Here is a 24,242-nt window from a genome sequence, read left to right on the forward strand (position 1 = left end):
GGATGAAATCGGGGCCAACAGGAAGATTTCAGTTATGCCAAGCAGCAACAGTGAGAGTCTCTGAGCAAGTGAAACTACTGCCAGTGCAGAGGTGCAAGCAAAGACTGGAAACCACCTGCCAGGAAACTAGACCCCCAGGCTGGAGTGAGATATCAAGCATGGGGACCTTTCACTTCCCTTCCAACTCTGACGCCTTCAGCGCTGAGAATCTGACCCATGGTGTTCATGATGGCACTGTCATCTTCCCCAGGCTGCTCTCTATCCCCCTGCTTCCTCTTCCCTGGCCCCTGAACCACTAGGTTTACAAGGCAAGGGCAGCAAATACACTCAGGATCCCCTCATCAGTCTCACAAAAGCAAACAAGCAGAAACAGAGAAATGAAATCCATTTGACTTGGAATACGGCACTTCCGAGAGAATTTGTTTCTTTTCTCCATCACTCATCTGCTCCCTCCTTATTTGCACTGCTCATTTCTCTCTACTTACTCCTCCTGTTTCTTTTCTTTTTTTTTTTTTTTTTTTTTTTTGGCGGGGGAGGAGGGGCTTTTTTGCTTTTTAGTACCATACCTGTGGCATATGGAGATTCCCAGGCTATGGGGTCTAATTGGAGCTGTAGCTGCCAGCCTACACCACAGCCACAGCAACTTGGATCTGAGCTGCATCTGTGACCTACACCACAGCTCACGGCAATGCTGGATCCTTAACCCACTGAGCGAGGCCAGGGATCAAACCCACAACCTCATGGTTCCTAGTCGGATTCATTTCCACTGCACCATGACTGGAACTCCTCCTGTTTCTTTTTATTTCAGCCTTATTCCTTGTTCCTCTTTCCTTCACTGTTTTACTGCCTCTCCCTCCCCCACCCCCAATTTCCTTTCTCTTTATCTATGTCCCATCTTTCCCCCATGTCTGTTTTTCTTTTCATCTGGGAACCCTCAAATATGATTTTTCCTGAATGTAGTGCTTGGCACATAACTTGGGGGGAAAGGGAAATCCCTTCCTTGGCCCTCTGATTTCAGTGAGGAAAAGGGCCATTAGTGAACTTGAGAGAAGAGACCTGGGAACTGGAAGGGAAGTTCATCCAAGAAAAGTCTGCTGATCCCATTCTGCACACTTTGAATAGTCCTCAAAGGTGGGTCCTGTCTAAGCTTTTAAACGCAAATGGTAAATGCATTCAATCTGTGATAAATGAGGCTTCAAAGATCCCTAATATTTGGAAAGTTAAGATGAAAGACCATTTGGTGGGAATTTGCCTCATTTTATTATGCGAGTTATAAAAATAGTCCTATTGAAAATGCAGTTGGACTTTTAAAACAGTGCTAACTTTTGGTAATATACATTACTTCAAATGGGGAGACCTGGAGTGAAAAAAATCAAACCCAGACTTCCAAATCAGAGTACCAAGGTGAAGTTGTTTCATCTGGCCCACAAAATAGTTTCCTTGTGGGAAATTTGGCAAACTCTTGGGTTTCATGCAACATAGCCCAGCATAAAGACCACACCATTATTATTAGCCATGTGTGTTCCACACCAGGAGATAAACAGGCTTGGTTAAGCAGAGACAGGGGCACGGTCTCATACCTTGCAGGCATTTCAAAACGTAGGATGTCTTGGACAATGGAGAGCATGTATTTATTCATTTCTTTGGGAAGCTCCCCAATAGAGAGAAGGATGTTTTTTACTTCCATGTAGGACGGATTGTTATTTAAAATAACGGCAGCTGCTGTAGTACGCACAGTCTTTTCGTGAACTTTGCGAGTCTGGTGATATATCCTGTTCATGGTCTTCTTCACCTGTTCATAAGATGTTCCAGCTTAGTTAGTGCATAGCTAGATTTTTTTAATTGATAATGTGGTAGGAAGAGTTAATGCTTATTAAGATAGACATATGCTTCTATATTTCCCACTTTCTTTTGCAACTGGGTGGGGCCGTAGTTCTGGCTAATGGACCATGAACAGAATCACTGTGGGTAAGTTCTGGGCTGAGGCAGTTAAGAGCTGTGTACTTTCTCATTCTCTTTCTTCTTCTACTGTAGGGACCTCAAGGCCACATTTGCCCTTATCTACATTAAGCATAGCATGGATGAGAAGCTGAGATTTTTGAGTCTTGTTTGTTATTGCAGCATATCATGGTATTACCTAACAAACAAAGATTTTTCAAAGATATAACTGCCACATGGTAAAGGGATTCTCGAGAGAGATGGCTACATGAACCTATATTTCCGTATGATGAAGTACCTCAGCATCTTCCCTTCTTTTTTATTAATAGACTACTTTTTAGAGCAATTTTAGGTTCATAGCAAAACTGAGCTGAAAGTATAGAATTCCTACATATCTCCTGCTCTCCATCCCTTCTTACCACCCCCCCAAACCACACAACCTCCCCCTCTATCAGTAGCCTGCATTTTGGTGGCACATTTGTTATATCTGATGAACCTGTACTGATACATCATTATCACCCAAAGTCCATAGGTTGGTTATATTAGGGGTTTCTCTCCTTTTATTTTCATTTTTTGTTTTTTGCTTTAATGGCTGCACCTGTGGCATATGGAAGTTCACGAGCCAGGGAGTGAATCTGAGCCACAGCGATGGCAACACCAGATCCTTTAACCCACTGCACTGGGCTGGGGATGGAACCTATGCCTCTGCAGTGATCCAAGCTGCTGTAGTCAGATTCTTAGCCCACTGTACCATGGGTTGAACTCCAGGGATTTTCTTTTTTTGACAAAACATTAACACAAAAGAAAATTTGCCAAAATAATTACATTGTGTGGCAACAAATAATTTCCTTGGTTATCAGCACTGCCTAATAATATCCAGTGTTTGGGGTTTTGGACTAGGCACTTATAAATTTTTCTTTCATCTTTACTTCCCTCTGCCTTTTTCAATCTCCCCTAAATGTTGACCTTGTTCTCAGGTGTATAGGAGTTGAGAAACACATCTAAGCAAAAACAACTAAGAAGGGACAGAGTCAGAATTCATAGGTAGGTCTCTCTGTCTCAAAAACTCATGTTCATAATTATCATGCTTTGCAGTCTTTCAACTTTGACACAAAACTTAGCTGCAAACTGGAAATATCATTCTCAGCAGGTGGTTTATCTCACAGTTTATAAACATTTTCTTTCCTAAGAAAAAGTTTAATTTTGATTAAAATGCAGCTGTAGGAACCAACTTAAGCCAGGTTACTCCAGTGTAGAAAATTTAAGAGCATCTTAAAACTTGTGGAAGTAAAGATATTTCCAAAAAAAAATTGTTTCTTAAAATAAGAGAATGCTCTTCACTATTTATACGTTAGGATACAGGACATTATCTATTCCAAGTGTGAATCTGCTTCAGAGTAGCTTTAAGTCCAATTATTCCTAAACAAGACAGAGAAATTATTAATTTGGGAAAAAAGATTGGGCGACTTCAGAGGAGTCTGCGTTTGACTCATGATTAGGCATGCTTTGTCCCTTTTCTGAGTGTTGCAAATATTCTTGGAGCATTTACCTCATCAGTTATAAAAGGGGCATCATATCTCTGGAGAGTGGTGACAGCAAGGTGGCTGATGGGCCCTTCTGCTGCCTCTGCGTACTTCAGGAGCAATGGGATGCCCTCCGGAAGCCGGGCATTCTTCAGAGCCAGCAGGTACATCATGGTGTCCTCTTTTTTCTCTGCTCTTTCAAGTCCACCCAGGATTAACTTCTTAGCGTCTACCACTGCCTAGGAAATCACATTCTACATCAGACATGTGCCTTACCATCCAAGTAGTAAGCAAAGCCTGGGTAAGATCAGCTTCATTCCTGGATCTAAAAAGACAGCCTAGAGTTTTAGAAAGTGTTGCGCTGGTTGCCTGACTGAGGCACATGATGAAAATGAACAAGTAAAGCTTGATAATGGTGCTTTTTTTTAAAAAAAAATAATATATTAATATATACTTAAGAAGCAGTGAGTATAATTAATAATGGGCATATTTATTTATTTTTTGAACACATTCTAAAGTTATTTTTTTAAATTCCCTTGTGATCGATTACTCCTAAAACTGCCCATTTATTGAATTTCTAAAGCAATGGTTAGATGGTGCCTAAATGGTGGCCCACACCTCTTCTTTAGGTACCACTTTAGTGAAAGCACATAGGACTTAACAGGAAGGCTTTGTTCTAAATGTTTAAAAAGTGCTTGTTTCCACTTCATTCCAAATTTGATTAATGCAACATACTGTTCAAAAACCTTTCTTAAATGCCTTTTATGGACTAGGTACTTTTTACATATGTTCCTCATCAGGAAAAAAAAAAAAAGGTCTTTTTTATTTTGTTTGGCCTAGGAAAAAAAAAAAAAAGAAATTGAGTACAGGTTAATAGTTTAATGGAAAAGCAAATTAGAAATAGGGACATCTAGGCTCTCATCTTACCTTTGCTACCACGTACGTTTCAGGGGCTTCAGTATCGTCTTTAAAATAAAGGTTCCTAAGACCTAAATCATCTATAGGATTTATAAACTCTGAAGTCAGGTTGCAGGTACACACACAACCACATACACACACACAAAATGGGAGAGATGGGGAGTAGGGAAGATAAGAAAGGTCCCCAAATGGAAAGATGCTAAACTTCAAATGTAATCAGAGGAATGCTATTTCTCAACTATCAGATTGAGTTTTTAAAAATCAAAAAATTTAATAACATACTTTGTTACTGCGCCTTGGAAATAGGTATTCTCAGACATTGCTAGTGGAAGCATAAATGTTATGATTCTCATGGAAGATAATTTGGCAAAAGCAAAGCAATCTGGATTTTGATACAATAACCCTAGCCCTGGAGCTCTATCCCCAAAAATAAGAGAAAACAGGCCTAAGATGATTCATTCAAGCATTATTTGTAATAACAAAATAGTGGACACCACTTAATGACCATGCATGTGAGAATCAAATATGGCGCCTCAGTTGAACACTCTATGGCGCACTGGGCAGTTGTAAAAGGAAAGAGGAAGAAAGAGGAAGATCTCTGTGAACCAATGTGGGGTGATTTCCAGCATATATTTTTAAGTGGTAAAAATGAGATACAAGAGAATGTATGTATATGGAAAACTATATTTTGTGCAAGAAAAAATAAGAATGTGTATGTACACTTGTTCACCGTAGCAAAAAGAAACAGGAAGGAGAGCCCCAAACTAATGATACTGCTGCCATAGAAAAGGTAGGTGAGAATGGGTGGAGGGGTAAGAAAGGGAACAAGACCTCTTTGAGAATACTTTTAAAATAAAGTTTTGACTTTTGAATCATGTTACTATTTCAAATATTCAAGAAACAAAATGAAATCAGCAAGAATGAAAGCTTGAGAAAATTGAATTCGAAGAGAAAGAAATGAATATGAATGTATGTCAGACTGATAACTAAACAGACAAGAATAGAAAATAATTAATCCAAGCAATGTTTGACGATAGTGCTCTGACTCTATACCTTTAACGAAATATAGTCTAAGGACAAAAAGACTGTGCTGAAGTCTTCCACTTATTTAGATCTGTTTATTTTTTGTAGTGATTTTGGCATTGCAATAATGAAACTATTTTGCACGTATTTTAGGATTGAGCAAATGAAGCATTACATTGATGTTCTTGAGAACCAGTGTTCTCAGTGTGGGAGAAGGAAGATAGAATTATGGAACGGTGGAAGGAGAGAAAGAACCTCTGTAGTACTGGATTAGAATTAGAGGTAGTAGTATGAACTCACAATTTAATAAATATAGGTATGTTGCCCATTGCAAGAGCTGAGGTGCAATGGCACTCTAGCAATGAGTAAAAAGTCTTTAAGGATAAAATGTCAGATGTCTGCAACTCACTCTCAAAGCATTCACCAAAATGAAATAAAATGGAATCAGTATGCGAATATGACCCTAAGTTTACAATTGGCAAATCTAGAAGAAGTGAGTATACAAATGTTCATGTAATTGTGCTATTCTCACCACTTTTCCATAGCTTGAATTTTTTCAGACATAAATTTGTAAAAAAAAAAAAAAGATGCAGGGAGGTCAAAATGTAAGCGAAAACAAATCAAAAAAAGAAATAAGGTTTTAGTACTCATTGTGACCTTGCCTAACTGCCATTTGGACTGTCTTAGGACAGTAACTTTCATGCGACTGAATGCTGAAAAGCACTTGATAGGATGGCAGGTACTTTTGGGGCAATATATGTATTGTGTGCCCAGTAGACGCCTTAAACTTGTAATTAGAATGCATAAAAGAATAGAATCGTTCTACCTGGATATCTTTGATTTGGGCAAAAGGCAGATGAATATTTCACAACAGAAAGTTGAAAAGAAAAATTGAATATTTACTATAGTCCATCTGGCGGCCAAGTCTCATTATCTCCGAAGATGCATTTTTTTAAAAGTTGCCCAAGAATATTAACAAAATTGAATGGCAGTGATAATGAATGTGGATAGTTTACAGCTACCTACAAGGTAAATTTAAGGATGTGATATAACTAGGGTGATCTCTTATCAGAAGAACTTCAAGTGTAATCCTCTGTTTCGTTTCCTTCTCATGCTATATGCCTCCCTTGGGTAATACCATTTTCTCCCAAGGTTTCAGTCCAACACCTTTTCTGGCTGCAGATGGGTGTGGCCATCTACCTGTTGGACAACTCACCTGGTGGCCCAAAGGATTTCGGACATGGCCAAAACAAATGAATAGCCCTACCTTCCTCCCACCCCCAAACCAGGTTCTATAATAAGTTTGCTTAGGTGGTTTACATCACCTTACATCTAGTATCCTAACCTGGAAGCTTAATAGTCATCTGGATCTTCACATCTTTTTCATTCCCCACATCCCATCAGTCACGAAATACTATTGGTTCTGCCTCCTAAATAGCTCTTGAATCTGTCTCCTTCTCTCCCCATACTGCACCTACATTAATTCAGCCCTTTATTAATTCTTGCCCAGGTTGTTGCAAACACTTCTGATCAGATCTCACCAGCCCTGATGCAGCTGGCACACAGTCCATTTACCATTTTGCTTCCTTCTAAGTAAAAAAATCCCGAGGGTGTCATTCACCACCTAAAAACCACATTATTCTCCATTTTCTCCAGAGAATGAAGGCCAGACTCCTTAGCTTGTCATTAATAAAGATCCAGCCTACCTCTCTTCTCCCTTCCCTTCTTTCCTGCATTGCCACTCCTACACATCTGCCCTACAAACATACATATTTTGTGCTCCAGCCCCACGGAATTTCTCACTGTTCTCAAGCACGCCAGGCCCACTTTGAGTCTGGGTCCTTTTATACATTACTGTATTTCTCCTAGAGTGTCCTTTATTCCACAAAACTCTCTCTTTACTCAAAAGACTCTCCTAGGCAATGCTATTTAATATTATTGTTTTGGTGACATCTTCCCCACCAACCCCAGAGTAGTTCATTGCGTATTCTGCAGTATTCTCAGAGCACTCTTTTTATATTTCAATATTATTGTCATTTGCATTTGATAAACAATTAGGAGTTCTTTGAGGGTAGCAGAAAATTTTATGTATCTTTATATTAAGGAATAGCATCATGCCTAGCAGAGAGTAAACATTCATTAAATACAGCTGAATGGAGTTTTTTATATGCGAGTTTTGGGTTTAGCCAAGACATTTGAAATGTGATTTATAAAGTGAACCAGCTACTCAAATAATTATGAAAATTAAAAAATATAAGAAGTCATAGTTCTTTGATATCATAAAAACCATACAAATTTGATTTTTGCCAGAATGTAATAAGCAGATACCCAGACATTTTCAATACCATTGTTTTCTTAGTGACCTTTTGCATACTTAGTTTATATTCTAGTTGTGCGTCGCCTCTTTTGGAACTATTTGGTTTCAAGATACTCTCTTTTTAACAGCAAGCACTCAGTAAGCAAAATAATATAGTGATGTCTTTTGGAAAAAGAAGCAAATTGCTGACAAAGCTGGCTACATAATAAATGTGGATGAAAAAAGACTATATTTTTGTTTATTTAACATCTTTAATCCATTCGTGTTTTAGAAAAATGAGCTGTGCTGGAGATTAATCCATTTAGATTTTCCATACTTAGTTATGCTTACAAAGTGAGGGTTTTGTTTAACTTTAATAAGAAAGATGTTACAACTGATAGTCCACTCAGGCAGAAGCTTTGAGAAAATGAAATTGAAACGGAAATGTAAAGTTCTGAAGTAATTAAAAGTAACGAAATATCCACCATCAAAACTCAAAACTGCAAACCACACTTAGAATAGAGAGCAGTGTGCTTTAGGACGTGGCCCTAGAGTCTGATATTTTTTTAAGAACAAGGACTTTATCATACACATCATTCAAAGCTGAGTAGATGGTGAGCATTCAATAAATATATATGGATGGGGGATTGAGAGACGATTCACTTTAGCAAATATTTATTAAACATTATCTATGTCCCAGGCACCATTTTAAGCAGCTGGTATTGAATAAAGATCCTGGTTTGCATAGAAATTCCATTTCAGTGGGATACAAAAATAAAGAATGAGCATAATAAAAACTGAATTATGACGTATGTTAAATGGAAATACTGTCATGCAAATGGAAAAAGCAGAGTCAGGGAGGAGGATTAGGCATAGCAGTGGTGGGTAGCATGGCGAGTGTTAAATAGGATGGCCTAGAACTAGAAATACAACACATGAGACTGGATTTGCACTTACTTTGAGTTTGCAGCCTTCGTTCTGGCACAGCTTCCTGACAAGGGCCCCAATGATGATCATAACGGATTCTCTGATGTCGTTGCTCCCAAAGGAACCTTTGAACTTACTCTGTTAGCCAAACAGGAATAAAAGAGATTACCAAAACATTAAAAAACTTCTAAGGGATATTTCTAGCTAAGAAATGAAGTAGCCAAAGCCTAAGGAAATCATTTTTATGTTCCTGGATTGCAAAATCCGAATTTTGCTTTGGGGACACTTACAGATTCACTGTCTAGTATTGAACAGATCTTTCCAGGTCTGCTCTGGGCACTCCCAAGAGGTTTATGGATTGGGTTCATTGGTCAGTGAATCAAAAAATGGCCTGTAAAATTTTATGTATGGGTAATGAGGGGCTTCATTGGTTTTATCAGATTTTCAAATTAGATTTGCCTTGGAGTTTCCATTACGGCTTAGTAACAAACCCTTACGGCTTAGTAACAAACCCTGCTAGTATCCATCAGGATGTGTGTTCGTTCTACCCCTGGCCCCACTCAGTGGGTTAAGGATCTGCATTCCCATGAGCTGTGGTGTAGGTCCTCAGATCTGGCTTGGCTGTGGCTGTGGTGTAGGCCGACAGCTGTAGCTCTAATTCGACCCCTAGCCTGGGAAAAAGATCTTCCCCAAAGATTTTCCTAAAAGATTGTAAACTCTTCCTCTAAATCATAAGTGGATAAGGGCACTTTTTGTTTTTAAATCTTGCAACCAAGAGAACTCTACCTTTTGCTTCCAATATAATTGTTTAATATCAGAATAATTATATCTTGTATGTATGATTTAATTATATCCAATGTACTGTATATTAAATACCATGAAGTTTTTTGAAGTTAAAATAAATCTTTTAAAAATCAAATTTTGAAGCATTACCAATACTTCTCCCCTCTGAAATTTTGTCCTATGTCACATTATGTGATAGATAAACACAATCTTTACATTTTCATATAGCTTATGTTACTCAGAGGAATTGCAAAGAACACACTATGTGAAATAATGTACAGTACAGTTAATGATGAATGGATCAAATATAATCCAATAGAATTTGAACATGAATAATCAGAAGGCTCTACTTTCAGCCTTCTTCATTCTGATACTAGCAACCTTTAATTACTGCTTAGATACCAGGGTCCATTTGACTTACAATGAGGGCTCTCAGGAGTTCTTCATCTGGATGGGAAGCAAAACCACAAGCATAGAGAAACCTCTCCTGGAGGATAATATTGCTGTCACTTTTGAAGTCCAGAAAGTCCAAAATGGCATCCAGTGAGTCTGGGGTCTGAGCAGAGGTGACAGCATCCACGAGCTGAGGTCTATAACAAAGGCATTATCATGGACATCAGTGTTGAGGGTTCCTCAGAAATTATTGAAAACTGCTACAATTTATAGACTCCACTGGTTTGCGTTTCCTAAAGAATTGAAAATTTTTGTATTTAAACAAAACAAAAATGAATGACTTTCTCCAAAAGACCCCTCCCCATTTTATTTTTAATCTCTCGCTTAACTCTCCTCTTTCACACTCAGTGTAACTCAGAATAAGCAAATTAATTTTACTATATTGGCCTAATCTAAATATAATTTGGAGGTTTTTAAACAAAATTATATAACTAATATTATATAAATTAGATTTACATTCTTTTCTATATGAGTAATATAGGAAAGCTACAGCCCCCCCAAATCGATTCTTTCTCTAATTAGCTTTGCAAATATATACATTTCTCAAATGTGTAGCTTAACTAGGGCAGTACTATTTAAGGAAAGATGGGACATTCTTTTAACTTCATTTATATCTAAGAGAAAAGTTTTTGCTCATTTTTTAAAAAAATAAAAAACACCAGGGTATAGTTCAAGTCCAACTACAATGATTAGTTGTGAACAGAGTGGGACTCCTACAGAAAAGTGTTGGTTACATGTTCTACTCATCAAGAATCTTTGGTTGGCCGAGTCTGGGATAACATGACTGAAACTAGCTGTCACACTAATGAATATATTATGCATGTAAATATTTTATTCCACAGCCACATAAACAAATCGTACATGTGTTTAATGCATTATACTTAAAAAAACAATTCTTGCATTATACCATTTTGAACCTAACAAAAACCCTGGTGAATTAATAAGCAGAGACTGAGAGAGATGATTCTTATTAAGTCTACTATGCAAACACTGCACTAGAAATTTTAGGTATGTGATGCAACCTCTTTTTGTTTTAATTTCTTCACCTGTAACATGGGGCTAATAGCAGTAGTTATTTTAGGATTGCTGGGAGGATTAAATTACATAATCTATGTAAAATACTTAGAATAGTGCTTGGCACATTGTAAATGCTCAATAAATATATGCTATTATTAATACCGTCACCTCACCGAACATCTGTCAGTATAATACTAACATTCCCCCTTACATATGAGGAAATATACTCATTGAGTCACTTGTTCAAGGTCCTGAAGCTGGTAAATGTATAGCTAGGATTAGAACTCAGGTTTTTCAGGAACTCTGGAAAACACAGTCTTTTAATTACAATCAGAGTTCCCCGAAGTATTTTTCAGGCAACACCAGTCCTGCTGAATGCTTTAAGAAAAGGGATTTTCAAGGTTATGGAAGTTTAAAATATGTTTAAGGAAACATGCATAATATTATCAGATTAAAGAAGCTGAATATTTCTGCAGCAAAGACAACTATTTGATTGGGTTTCCTTCAGGGTTTTTCAAACTCAGTTTCTTGCAGAATCCTTTCCTCGTGGCTTGTTAATATTCTGCAAATTATGGGATAAACATAATAAACACTCTGGAAAATGCTACATTCCATCATCCTGACTTTCACTATCCTACAATAAACAGAAGGAATTATTCTCTGTATTTTACAGATGTTGAAAGAGAGGCTCAGGGAGGTAAAATATAACTAACTTGCTTAAAATTTATATGCTGTTGGAAGTCAGAATTAAAAACTACATCTGATTTCAGTTCATCTTTGTATCTTTTTTACTACACTATGTTACATGTGTATTATCTATGATATGGTACAATATTGTGTAAATAAACTGATTTAGAAAATACATCATGCAATCAATCATACAAGTTATTGCCACCTTAAGATTTTTAGGATACAAATTAGCTGCTATTTTAAATTAGCAGCTAATTTTCGCACTTTTTTTTTTTTTTTTTTTTTTTGTCTTTTTGCCTTTTCTAGGGCCACTTCCCGCAGCATATGGAGGTTCCCAAGCTAGGGGTCTAATCGGAGCTGTAGCCACTGGCCTACGCCAGAGCCACAGCAATGTGGGATCCGAGCTGCGTCTGTGACCTACACCACAGCTCACGGCAACGCCGGATCTTTAACCCACTGAGCAAGGGCAGGGACCGAACCCACAACCTCATGGTTCCTGGTTGGATTCGTTAACCACTGCACCACGACGGGAACTCCTGCACAATTCTTATCAATATTTTTGTTTTTGATATAAAGTCAAGTCACCCTAAACAGTATTCTTAAGTTCTATCATTAAAACAGAGTCTGAGAATTTATATTTTGCATATATATCAACTTATGTTTTAAACATTTATTTGAAGAGAGGACCCAACTAAATTGTGGTTAGTCATATAGAATTCATATCAATTGTTTATTATCCTTAAGGCAGGTAAATAACAAATATAATCAAAAATAAACAGACTTCTCAGGAAAAAAAATCTAAATACTCTTCTTCTTGGGTAACCGAGTCCTTTGAACTCAGTGACTACTGTTGTGTGTGTGTGTGTGTATGTGTAAGTTGGTCGCTTTCAACTTTTGATTACCTTAATGGCTAGATTCTACTGTTTGTCAAATTAATTGAGCCATGTTCTATATCATCAACTTGGTTAACTAGTATCAAATAGGTGAATTCGTAGTTACAAATTTTGTTATTATAGACCAAAACACTTGTATTTACAAAGTGTATTTGTATTTACAAAGTACATTTGAGAACTAAGTCAGCATTATAATGGATATAAAATGAAGCACCCTTTCATCGAATATTCAAATGTTGTACATGTTTCTTTTCTCTGGATCCTTCTTCACCTCTGTTCTCAATTTTCTTTTTAAATCCTAGCTTTCATGCAGATGAGCAGTGGATTTTGAATGAAAGCACAATTTCAATTAAAAAAACATACTTTTTTGTTCATTTTTATAATCAACTCGGAAATCTTTCCAAGTGTAAATTAACAGCTCCAAGAACTCAATTTCCTGAAGATGAGGCTGCAAGTGCACCATGGTGCCACAATGAAGCCCTGGCCCTCCCTATCTATGCACCAATCTATACCTGATTTCAACTCAGAACCTCCCCCCCAAAAAAAAAGTTTCACTCTGAGTCACCGCTGAAAACTTGTTACTGCATTTCTGGTCAAGTAACCATTAAATTACTGCATTATGGTATATAACTGTTCAATGAAAATGCAAAAGAATGAAACCATTGATCTGAAGGTGAGGTAGTTGATAAAAAGGGATTTTACTTGCTTAATAAAAATAGCCTAGTGGAGTTCCCATCATGGCACAGTGGGTTAAGAACCCCACTAGTATCCATGAGGATTCAGGTTCGATCCCTGGCCTGGCTCAGTGGGTTAAGGATCTGGCGTTGCCATGAAATGTGGTGTGGGTTGCACATATGGCTTGGATCTGGCGTTGCTGTGGCGGTGGTGTGGGCTGGCAGCTGCAGCTCCGATTCGACCCTGAGCCTGGGAACTTCCATATGCCACAGGTTCAGCCCTAAAAAGAAAAGGAAAAAGAAAAAAAACCCCCAATCATCCAGAAATGCTTTCCTACGAACCACCCCACACAATATTCCGGGAACTTACAGTATGTCCTTGTTTTCAGCCTTTAGGATTTGGAGGATCTCTTCTTTCTTTGCCGTCCTGAGGTGCTGAATGAAGGTCAGGAAACTTCTGACAGCCTCTGTCTTGGAGAGGTTGTCAGGCTGCAGGTGTTTTCTGACCGACTGCCAGTGCTGGGAGAGCTGCAAACATGGCCACAGGCCCACACCACATTCATAATTCTGAACATCCACACTGACAACAGATGGTCTTTCCAGAAATAAAATTTCCCTTGTATCTGACCAGCAAAAGAAGCTTTTTAGATCTTACCTCAATACACCCGATTGTCCCCTGCCCCTACCACACTTCTGTGACTGGTACAGGCACATATAGAGGCCTGCTCACCCTAAGTACAAGTCCTCCATAGGAAGACTGTTTTTGGCTATTGGTACTTAGCTCAAATGACCTCAAGCCTCTGGCATATAGGTTATTCCATGGTTACACGTAGGGAATTTTATCTGAGGCCAGGCCCTGACTACTATAGTGAAATTCTGCAGAATTTTCATTAACAACAGGGTATTTTGGAGGGAAAAAAGTCAGAACTGCTGAAGAACTGTGTCAGGTTTCTTATATACGGGAACCTTACTGAAAATCAATTTTTGCAATAACTTGAACTTCCTATTCTCTTTATTTTATTGTCTGCATGAAATGCAAACAATAGTAAACAGTAACACATTACTGAGGTCTGAACTATTCATTACATGTATCTGTTAAGTAGAGTAGTATTTAGATAAAGGTAATTCTCACATGCACTATTGTTGTGTTACTGTGCTTTTAGAAATAGTGAATAGTTCCAACTAATGACAGCTTTTGATTTAGAAATAGGCTAAAAACTTGTTTTTCATAGTTTACCACTTTTCTCCTAGTTGTAAAAAATGTGTTAAACCCCATTAATGACCTCCAACTGCATCACTCTGGGTACTGAGCATGCTACCAGTTTTTAGGTTGTATATTCCTTCTCATAAGCAACAAGCACATATCTTGCTATTTTTCAAGTCTCTTTTGGTTGTCTAATCTTAAGAGGATTGATATCCCAAACCAAAATTCCAGCTGCAATTTAGCTAAAGACTTAGTGGGTCATTTCTGAGGGCAGAGAACATGTCCATGTGATGTCATTTTTTTCTTTAAATGGTTGCAATAGTGACATTAAACTGAAGTTGGAAAAGCCAGTTCCTCAAAGACATAAACCTTTCCTACAATAAGGAAGAAATACTTATGAAAAATCTTAGATGGCTCATAATGTTTGATAATGGTGGGAGGAGAAATTAACAGCATTAGAAAAGACGATTGGTTTGGTTTCATCTTTTCTAAATAATTTCCATCTCATATGACCTTAGAAAGTTACACTGGATTTCTAGCCTCATAGCAGTGTGGTCAGAAAAAAATGCTTGATATCATTTGATGATTTATGGAAGAAAAACAAAAGAAAAAGTTTGAGAATGATGACTTTTTGTGTCATTTTCCTTTTTCCCTTAATTCTGTTTTTGTATATATAAGAAACTAGTAAGGAATTAGTGCTTTGCACTTTAAGCAGATTATGGTATTAGTTTTTGATGATTCTACTTTTTGAAACACTAATAATATCTAAGGGAAGAGCATCTTCTGGTAGCTACAAACAGAGCATGAAGCCAAGAGTTTGCCCTCCTGAGAAGAGGTTAAGTATTAGGAAATGCTGGAACTCAGAGTCATTTCTGTGGCCATATATCACATCTGATTCATGCAGTAAATATCTTTTTGTTGGATTAAAAATGCTACAAGATGACCTACACTTTGCCTTGGGGATGGTCTATCTCATTTCTGGCTGTAATTACAGGGGAGGCTGGGGTGTGGTAAGTAAGTGTTCCTAATCTAGGCAAAGGGCTTGGTATCCTTTTTCAGTCCTCAAAGCTCTTCTCAGAACATTGAGCTCAGTGAAACATTTCACCTGTGGATATATTACTACCACGTGGCAGAACTTTCAGGGTTCAGCTTTGTCCATATGCTTCCCCTTAACTTCACTAGGTCCTTATGCCCCCTGCATTCTAAAAGCTGCCATGGAAAAGCTGTCCTTAAGTCCTAACATTTTTTTCTTTAAAATGAGTGGATGGTAATCATTTGTTGATTGCTATTGTATTACCCATCATCTTTGGAGCATATTAGTAGGTTACTCTCACTACAACTCAGTGGTGGTGTGGTTGGTAGTTCTTTGTAAACTTTTCTCGCAAGATTAACTGATGCTTCCATTGGAGACAAAAGGAAGACAGGATTTTAAGCCATGACTATTCCCATGTTTGGCCACACAACGCAGTTGCCCACACTTACAGAAGAGCATCCTTTGCACTCGCTCTGGAAGACCTGGCCCACAATGGGGATGGCCGTGTACTTAGAATCAACTGCTTTAATGATGGCAGCAACCTGCTTCCCAGACTTCAGTCTGGGGCCTGCTTCTGTTGTCTTCAGCTCTAATTTCTGCCTGCATAACAAGGAAGAGAAATATCATATTAAGCAGCATTCTTTCATGTGAACAAGCTACTAAGTGTCATTATTTTGGCAAACAAGATACCAATTGATTCAAATTCTATAAGAACATGTCTTTCAAACTGTGATTATCTCCAGCAATAACAGAAACCTCAAGATGATTATAAAAATCTTGTTGGAGCAACAATTTTATTCAAAGATTTGAAAATTTCAGTCTGGATTTTCAAAATATTATGACAGGAGACTACAGGAAAGAAAATTTGCCTGGACGCTAAACAAGATATGAGATGTTACTTCTTTTGGATTTAGCCCAGCTCTCTGAAAATGGTATCGTTTACACGACTATGTGTTACTTATTAACTAAGCCAATTAGAAAATTGTGTTTTCCAAAAATGGCCTCAGTAATAGTTTTGTCTGATATGCTCTTTCAGAACCTTGGCTCTTTAAGGTATAGCATTTATATCCCTTTCCTTGAACCTGGGCAGGATTCTGACTGCCTTGACTCATAGAGGACAGCAGAAATTTCAATATGTGGCTTGTGAGACTGTCACAAAAGGGAATTCAGCTTTCATCTGGTGGTACATACTTTGGAGACTGGCGCTGCCATGTAAGAAGTCTGGCTACCTGAAACTGCCAGGTTGACAGACCACATGGAGATACAGAGAGATGCAAGAGGAACCTTAGTAGTCTGAGTCTCTCAGCCCAGACCCCAAGTAGGTGAGGAAGTAGCCTTTGAACCAGCTCTGCTCAGTGACTGCCTGCAACTGCATAACAGACACCAAGCAAGGCATGCCTAGCGGGACCAAGGCAAGCCCCAGAATTAGGAGAGAGAATAGGAAAATGACTGCTGCTTTTTACGCCACTAAATTTGCAGTGGTTATAGAGCAATGGAAACCTGATAAGCCTAAGTCATTAAAAATATTAATCTTATACGAAAAGATATGAAAATAATAGAGATGCAGTACAAAGTAGAATGCAGAATTCTACTCCAGATGAGACTTCAATAAAATTTCAAGCATGTATGGCTTGAGGCGCTTCTAAGATTTGGCCACCATTCACCTTTGACATTAAGGCTACTTTAGCTGAAACATTTGAAAAACAATGGCGTAAGACAAAATTTACATTTAATGCTAGAAAATGTTCTTCTTCTAAATTAAAATCTGAAAACAATACATGCTCTTAGTTTTGAAATTCTAGTTCTAAAGCCTGTAAGAACTATTCTGACCAGAGAAAATTTCTCAAATTGAAACAACAGGCTTGAATCTGTAAGTACTATAAATCACATCAAAAGCTGTCACATCATTTTACCATGGAATTTTTTTGTGTTTATTAGCAATAACAAGGAGTTCTCGTAGTGGCTCAGTGGTAACAAACCCAACTCGTATCCATGAGGATGCAGGTTTGATCCCTGGCCCCACTCAGTGGGTTAAGGATCTGGCATTGCCGTGAGCTGTGGTGTAGGTTGCAGATGCGGCTCGGAGCTGGCATTGCTGTGGCTGTGGCATAGGCTGGCAGCAGTAGCTCCAATTCAACCCCTAATCTGGGAACTTCCATATGCCAGGGGTGCAGGCCTAGAAAGACAACAACAACAACAAAAACAATAACAAAAAAACAGTCTTGAGAAAACACAGAAATGCCACTATTTTTTAACCTTGATATTAAAAACATTTGACAAAGAAATTAGAAAACAAACCAAAATGAATCATCTGGTTTGCCTTTGCAAAATTTAAATTCTATTCACAAACAATTGATTTGAATGAATTTCTATTTTACAACATTAAGTATTTTACATCTTATGCTTAATTGTAGATAATATGAAAAATAAAGATGAATAAGACATAATCTTTGTTTTCAAGGAGCTCGCAGTCAAAACAAGTACTATATATATATATACACATTAAACCAAGTGTAATAGTATATCAAAAGACGGTCAAGAAAATTTAAATTTTAGTATTGTCTTACTTCGATACTATTTTGCCTGCAATTGTTTGTAGAAAATTCAGCCTCAAAGCATGTATCTCTTCTGCAAGCACAGCTACAACAAAGCTGTCTTCTATCTTATAGGTAGTAACAGACGTGGCTTTCGATGTGACACCCAAGACCTAAATAAATACATCAATATGTATGAGCAATCAGCTTTTTATCTCTGAGTCAAACCAAATAGCATATTATTTTTCCCTCGTCATGAGAGCTTCCCCCGCACACCTTCCCCCGTCACCCAAACCTACAATATATTAAAAATAAACCTATTCATTTCATATTGCATAAAACTATACCCGTTCCCAAATTATATATGTTCCGAAATTACTTTGGAACTTACTCATCTATTATTTTTAATTAATCTTTATAAACTGTAATTATTTAATTGCCTTAAAGATAGTGAGAGCGAGCATACCTGATTTCGGGTTGTGAATCCAGACCTCTCTATTGTACATGAATCCAAGGCCTTTATTTTGGTCACTTTGTCTTGATGAGCCTGGTAGGTCACTTTACAATCCCCTGAGATATCTACCTAAAAGGAAAAGCAAAACATATAATGTTTGGAATTCTCACATAGACCATTTGAATTCCAGTGGGAAGTGGCTTGAAAACTGGGGTCCTAATATGTCATGGGGGACTGCCTTTTTGTCCAGGAGGACAGGATAAGATGACAGAAAGAATTCAGTGTTTCCTGTAGCATGTGACTTCTTTTTTGTCTTCTTTGAGTCTTATGAGCACCTTCTTATTGCCCTAGAAACAATAAAGGATTTCCTATTTCTCTTTAGTGTTTAATAGGAATTGGACAAATGTTCTGGTCACAGTCAAAACCTCTAATTATGTAGCAAGAAGAGGTGACTTTTATGGCACTGTGTGTAGGCTGCATGTGCGTGTGCGTGCACGTGCGTGTTGACCAACCGAGTGTGATTAGAAATCTTTAAAAAACTTGTGGGATTAATTCAACTCATCATAAGTCATATCAACAATTTGAGGTGTTTCTGTCTTGGCACAGTAGAAATGAATCTGAGTAGGAACCATGACGTTGCGGGTTCAATTCCTGGCCTTGCTCAGTGGGTTAAGGATTCGGCATTGTGGTGAGCTGTGGTGTAGGTTACAGATGCGGATAAGATCCTGTGTTGCTGTGGCTCTGGCTTAGGCCAGCAGCTGTAGCTCTGATTCCACCCCTAGCCTGGGAACCTCCATATGCCACAAGTGCAGCCCTAAAACGCAAAAAAACAAAAAAACAATTTGAATGTAGGCCAATGTATCCAGCACAGACTCGGTTTCCTGAGCCTTTCCTCTGGCCGCTACAAGCACTATACCCAATTTCCATTCTAACGAGCTAACCAGTGTTCCCTTGGCCCAGTCCTGCCATCAGATTTTCTCACCTACACTGGCTATACTTAGACAAGTAAATTTGGATTCAGTGTTGCTTTTGACTCCAGGTGTGATACCAGGAGAGCCACTTATCTTCTCTGGTTTAACCTCAGTTTCTTTATTCATGAAATGAAGGGGGTTTACAATGAGTGGTTCCTCAAACTGATGGTGCATCTGCATTAGCTGATAAAACTATTAAAATATAGATGCTAATCTACTGAATCAGAATATCTGCAGTAAATCTACGGAATCTGTCTGTCTGTCTGTCTGTCTATCTATCTATCTATTTTGTCTTTTGTCTTTTTAGAGTCACACCTGCGGCATATGGAGGTTCCCAGGCTAGGGGTCTAATCGGAGCTGTTGCTGCTGGCCTAAGCCAGAGCCACAGCAACGCCAGATCCGAGCCACGTCTGCAACCTACACCACAGCTCACGGCAATGGGGATCCTTAACCCACTGAGCAAAGCCAGGGATCAAACCCGCAACCTCATGGTTCCTAGTCGGATTCGTTTCTGCTGTGCCATGACGGGAACTCATTTATATTTTTAATAAACTTCCTAAGGCATAGTGATGCACAGTGATGCCACTGGAACAAAGGATTTTTGCATCTCTACCATTCAGTCATTCTATAGGTCTACTGAGTATAACTTATTCTAATTCCCTTTATTCTGTATTCGAATACAAGTTAGGATAAATGGCAATTTGTTTCATACATAAACCAGAGGACCAGCCCACTCTCCTTTTCTGAGCATTACTGTAGAGATAACTTTTTTTAACTGAATTTCCACAAATAGAAATCCATATGAGCAATTTTGGTAACTCTATTGACAAACAGGTTCTGGATCCTTAATAATATTAGTAAGTACCTCGTTGGTGGTCCCAGAGCTTAACTGCATCTGAAAGAGGCTGGCCAAGCCTCTCTTGAGATTCTGTATGGCTGGTGGTTCATTTTGATAAGAGTAGAACTCTTTGACCTGGTGGGGGGGAGGACAAACACAAATAGCGTAAGAATGCATTATTCACCAGATTTGGTTAAATAAATAGCAGGAAGAGTTAGATTCTCACCCCTATCAATTCTGGGAGAAAGCAATCTGTTACTCCAAGCTGAGATTTCTCTTTTCGTGAAAAGAAGCTATATCTATTTCTAAGAAACTAGACCATCGGAACATGACATTACAGGAGACTGATAATGAAGGCTCTATGATGGGCATAGTTATAGTGGGCATAGGGAAAGAAAGAAAGCATTTATATGGGGTGGGATTTCCGTGAAAACAAGGATTGCCCAAGGAAGAGAAATCAGGAATATTTTCTTCAGACATATGAATGCATTCTCTACCTGCAGTTCTGCTTGAAACAAAAGCTAACCAACGTTTAAAATAACATCAAAGAAATAGACTCTTGGAAGAGAATGGCAGTCTCCATGTTTAAGATTCCCGAGAGCACAGCCTCTAAGTGCTATGATAAGGGCCCACATTGCAAAAATGCGCATGGACAAAATGCTGCAGGAATGATGTTCTCTGGCCCTCCAGAGCATTCGTGTTGGCCTTGCTTATAAGGAGACAGAGAAAGTTGAAAGACTGCAGATCGAGGGTGCTAGCACTGCATGGCCTGCCCAGGCAGTGCTTTGAGTTTCTCCCCAGAAGGCAGAAGAAAAGAGGGTGGAAGGAGGAAGGTGACTGTGATTTGGCGGCAATAGTAAATAGTTTATCTTAGCTTCGTCTCATCCTTGATATTTATAGGCATAGAGGTGATAACACGGTTTCATACCATTTTGATCATGTAGCTCATGTTTAAGAAACAAGGATAAAAATATAAAGAATTTTCTGGAAAGCAGGCTGTCATTTTTTCACCCTGTATTGACTCCAAACACATCACATGATTTAGAAATGGACAGAATGAATATAGCTTCCCTGTAAAAATTCCCAAAGCCTATGGTAATTATAGCTGGCATTTCTACCAGAAATATCCCGAATGCCTCCCTGTTTCTCTTAAGAAATCAACCATGACTTCTCGAGTAAAACCAAAAGCTTAGTAATTATGCAATACATTTAATTAATAGCAATCGGAACAATTCCGCATACATTAAAACTCTCACACCTCAGAAGAGAATATTTTGCCTATATTAGCCAAAGAGTGCCTCAAACTTCTATTTTTATTTTCTACATATACTTTGCCTAGTGACAGATTTACTAGGTACTTTATCCGGCAATCAATTTTAGTCATTACACTGGACGAACCTATAAATGTTGGAATCGTGTTTGTCCAGGTTAAAAAGGAACTGGAATAGTGACCTCAGCGTCTGAAAATCCATGGTATCATATTCTCAAACAAATCACTGGCAATTTCTCAGCACCAGGGCTGAGTTTCTGATCTTCTATTTTATAAACTAGGTCTTCTTTCCTTTTAGGAATTATAGTGTAACTTTCTTTTCAAATATCTGGGAGTATGCAATCTCCAAATATCATGACTATTTGAGGTTTATAACTGGATCGCTTGAGCCCACATACAGTCAGAGGGTTCACCAATAGCAATGCACACATGCCTAAGGCCTGTGACTTTTTTTGGCCTTAAGTACTTTAGAAAGTGAGAAGAGTCTTTAGTGGGGAAAATACCTTTACTATTATCAGTATCCTCACTTTCCTTCCAGGCTACAAACTCTGCCCCAACTATTTTAAGAAGTTTTACCTATGGAAAAAAAAATTGTTTTGGTTATAGTTGATTTACAATGTTCTATCAATTTCTGCTATGCAGTAAAGTGACCCAGTCACACATACATATATACATTCCTTTTTGCTCATTATCCTCCATCGTGTTCCATCACAAGTGATTAGATACAGTCCCCTGTGCTGTACAGCAGGATCTCATTGCCTACCCACTCCAAATGCAATAGTTTGCATCTTCTAACCCCAAACTATCATTTCAGGAAACCCAGTTCTCCGATCTAACCCTTAGACTATGCATAAGGTTAAACGCTCTCCCGTTAATGACCTACGTCTTCTTCTTCTTTTTTTCTTTTTCTTTTTCCTTTTTAGGGCCACACCTGCAGCATATGGAAGTTCCTGGACTAGGGGCTGGGTTGGAACTGCAGCTACCAGCCTTTGCCAGAGCCACAGCAATGTCAGATCTGAGCCACATCTGTAACCTACACTGCAGCTCACAGCAATACCAGATCCTTTAACCCACTGAGTGAGGCCAGGGGTCGAACCAGCATTCTCACGGACACTAGTTGGGTTCTTAACCTGCTGAGCCACAACAGAAATTCCTGGCCGACTTCTTTCGAACTTGATGCTAGATCCCTCTGAAAATGGTGTTAAAAATTCTTATTCCTGGCAGGCTGCGCAGTGCAAACTCTGAGACAGAAAGATAATCTTTTTTCATTCCTTCTATTAGCTTTGTTGTTTCCCCAGAACTAGTAAAGTGAACAAGTCTCTTTTTCTTTGTATGCCTGCTTCTTCTGGGGCCTAAATTCTCTTCCTTTAGCACAGACCAGTGAGATCCAAAGTGAAGACACCATTGGTAGCCATATGAGCTAATATCAAGACTATTAGAATCGAGTAGGCTTTTGATCATTAAAAAAATCATGATGCAGTCAGAAGTTTACATTTCAATCCATGTGGCTGTCACAATAATCTTAAATTCATTATTTCACAACAGGAACTAAGTCAGTCATGATATGTGGGCCATAAAGCTGATTTACTTCATTCAGTTCTGACATGAGCTCTGATCATCCAAAAGCAGAGGACTCTTATCTAAATTCAAAGTCCCCTGAGCTTCTAGAGACCGGAAGTGGCGCAACCTAATCAAAAATTAAGCTTTTAATCCAAGGAGACCAAACACAGAGGAAGATGGGTGACTCTTCCAGCCAAGTGTTGAGGGCCATTTCCCCCCTGGAATCAGTAGATATCCACTTAGTTTATCCATTAATTAAGAATAAAAGAGAGCAGAGCTCCTGCCGTGACCTGTGGTGGCATCTCTGCAGCGCCAAGACGCAGCTTCGATATCCAGCCCGGCACAGTGGGTTAAGGATCTGGCATTGTCGCAGCTGTGGCATAGGTCACAACTGCAAATCTGATCTGATCCCTGGCCTGGGGAACTCCATATTCTGCAGGGCCACCAAACAAGAAAAAACAAACAAACAAACAAAAGAATAAGAGAAAGCAAAATTTCATTAACTGGCCAAATAGCAAAAGTAAAGAAAAAGGATCCCAGCAAACAGAGATTGGTCATTTTATTTGGTCCACTCAGCTGAAGCTATGTCTCTTTGATATATATCTAAGACAGAGCATAGCTAGGAAATGGTACATCAGAAAACAGACAAATGAAGAAATACATGAAGAATTAGAAGGTTTTTAAGGTGTCACATTTCTTTTGGAGGTTCTGTGTGTATACAGGAGCCACACTGCCAGATTCAGAGGGCAAGTCAGTGCCTAGAAACAACACAAGATAAAGTGAAGACTCAGCAGCCACGTGATTAATATAATCAACATTAATAGTGAAAACCAGAAATAGAAATCTGGTAATAGTCCAGCTAATTGGCTTAGCGTTTCAGGCCAAAAAAAGAATCCATGCTGTATCTTGAAGCATCTTTTGCATGTCCATGTTAACCAGAAAGCTGCCATGTTTCCAATTTCACTTATAATTTGTAGATAAGACTGGAGTCATGCCTAAACCTTTGAGTAGGGAGATAATGTGATGGGAAAAAATACATGTGATAAATATTCATCTAAGTATTTCCATGGGATATCTTTTATAATGGAAATGTGGGAGCTTAAAACAAGGATGACAAAAATACATGCTGATGAGTATCCTTGAAATCACAGAAATTTCAGGGAGCAAATCTTAAATTGAGCCTGGGGTAGAAAATACTCTTTGAGAAAATGGCCAATCAGCAGTATAATCTTTCTCTTCATAA

At 38.4% G+C, this 24,242-nt stretch overlaps 1 protein-coding gene across 1 annotated transcript in view; it reads right to left on the minus strand.

Moving 5' to 3' along the window:
- Positions 1-24,242, minus strand: part of MTTP (microsomal triglyceride transfer protein) — a 50,015-nt gene that overhangs the window by 13,427 nt on the left and 12,346 nt on the right. The window contains 9 exon segments of the mRNA NM_214185.1: positions 1,581-1,792; positions 3,488-3,700; positions 8,656-8,763; positions 9,830-9,998; positions 13,506-13,663; positions 15,822-15,972; positions 17,940-18,079; positions 18,373-18,489; positions 20,197-20,304. Coding sequence (NP_999350.1) covers positions 1,581-1,792; positions 3,488-3,700; positions 8,656-8,763; positions 9,830-9,998; positions 13,506-13,663; positions 15,822-15,972; positions 17,940-18,079; positions 18,373-18,489; positions 20,197-20,304 — 1,376 coding nt within the window.

The sequence above is a fragment of the Sus scrofa genome, chromosome 8 (assembly GCF_054392235.1).
Source record: "Sus scrofa isolate SSC_HxYL_T2T_F1_AM1 chromosome 8, Sscrofa_HxYL_maternal_Yorkshire_Landrace_v2.0, whole genome shotgun sequence".
Lineage (NCBI taxonomy): Eukaryota > Metazoa > Chordata > Mammalia > Artiodactyla > Suidae > Sus > Sus scrofa.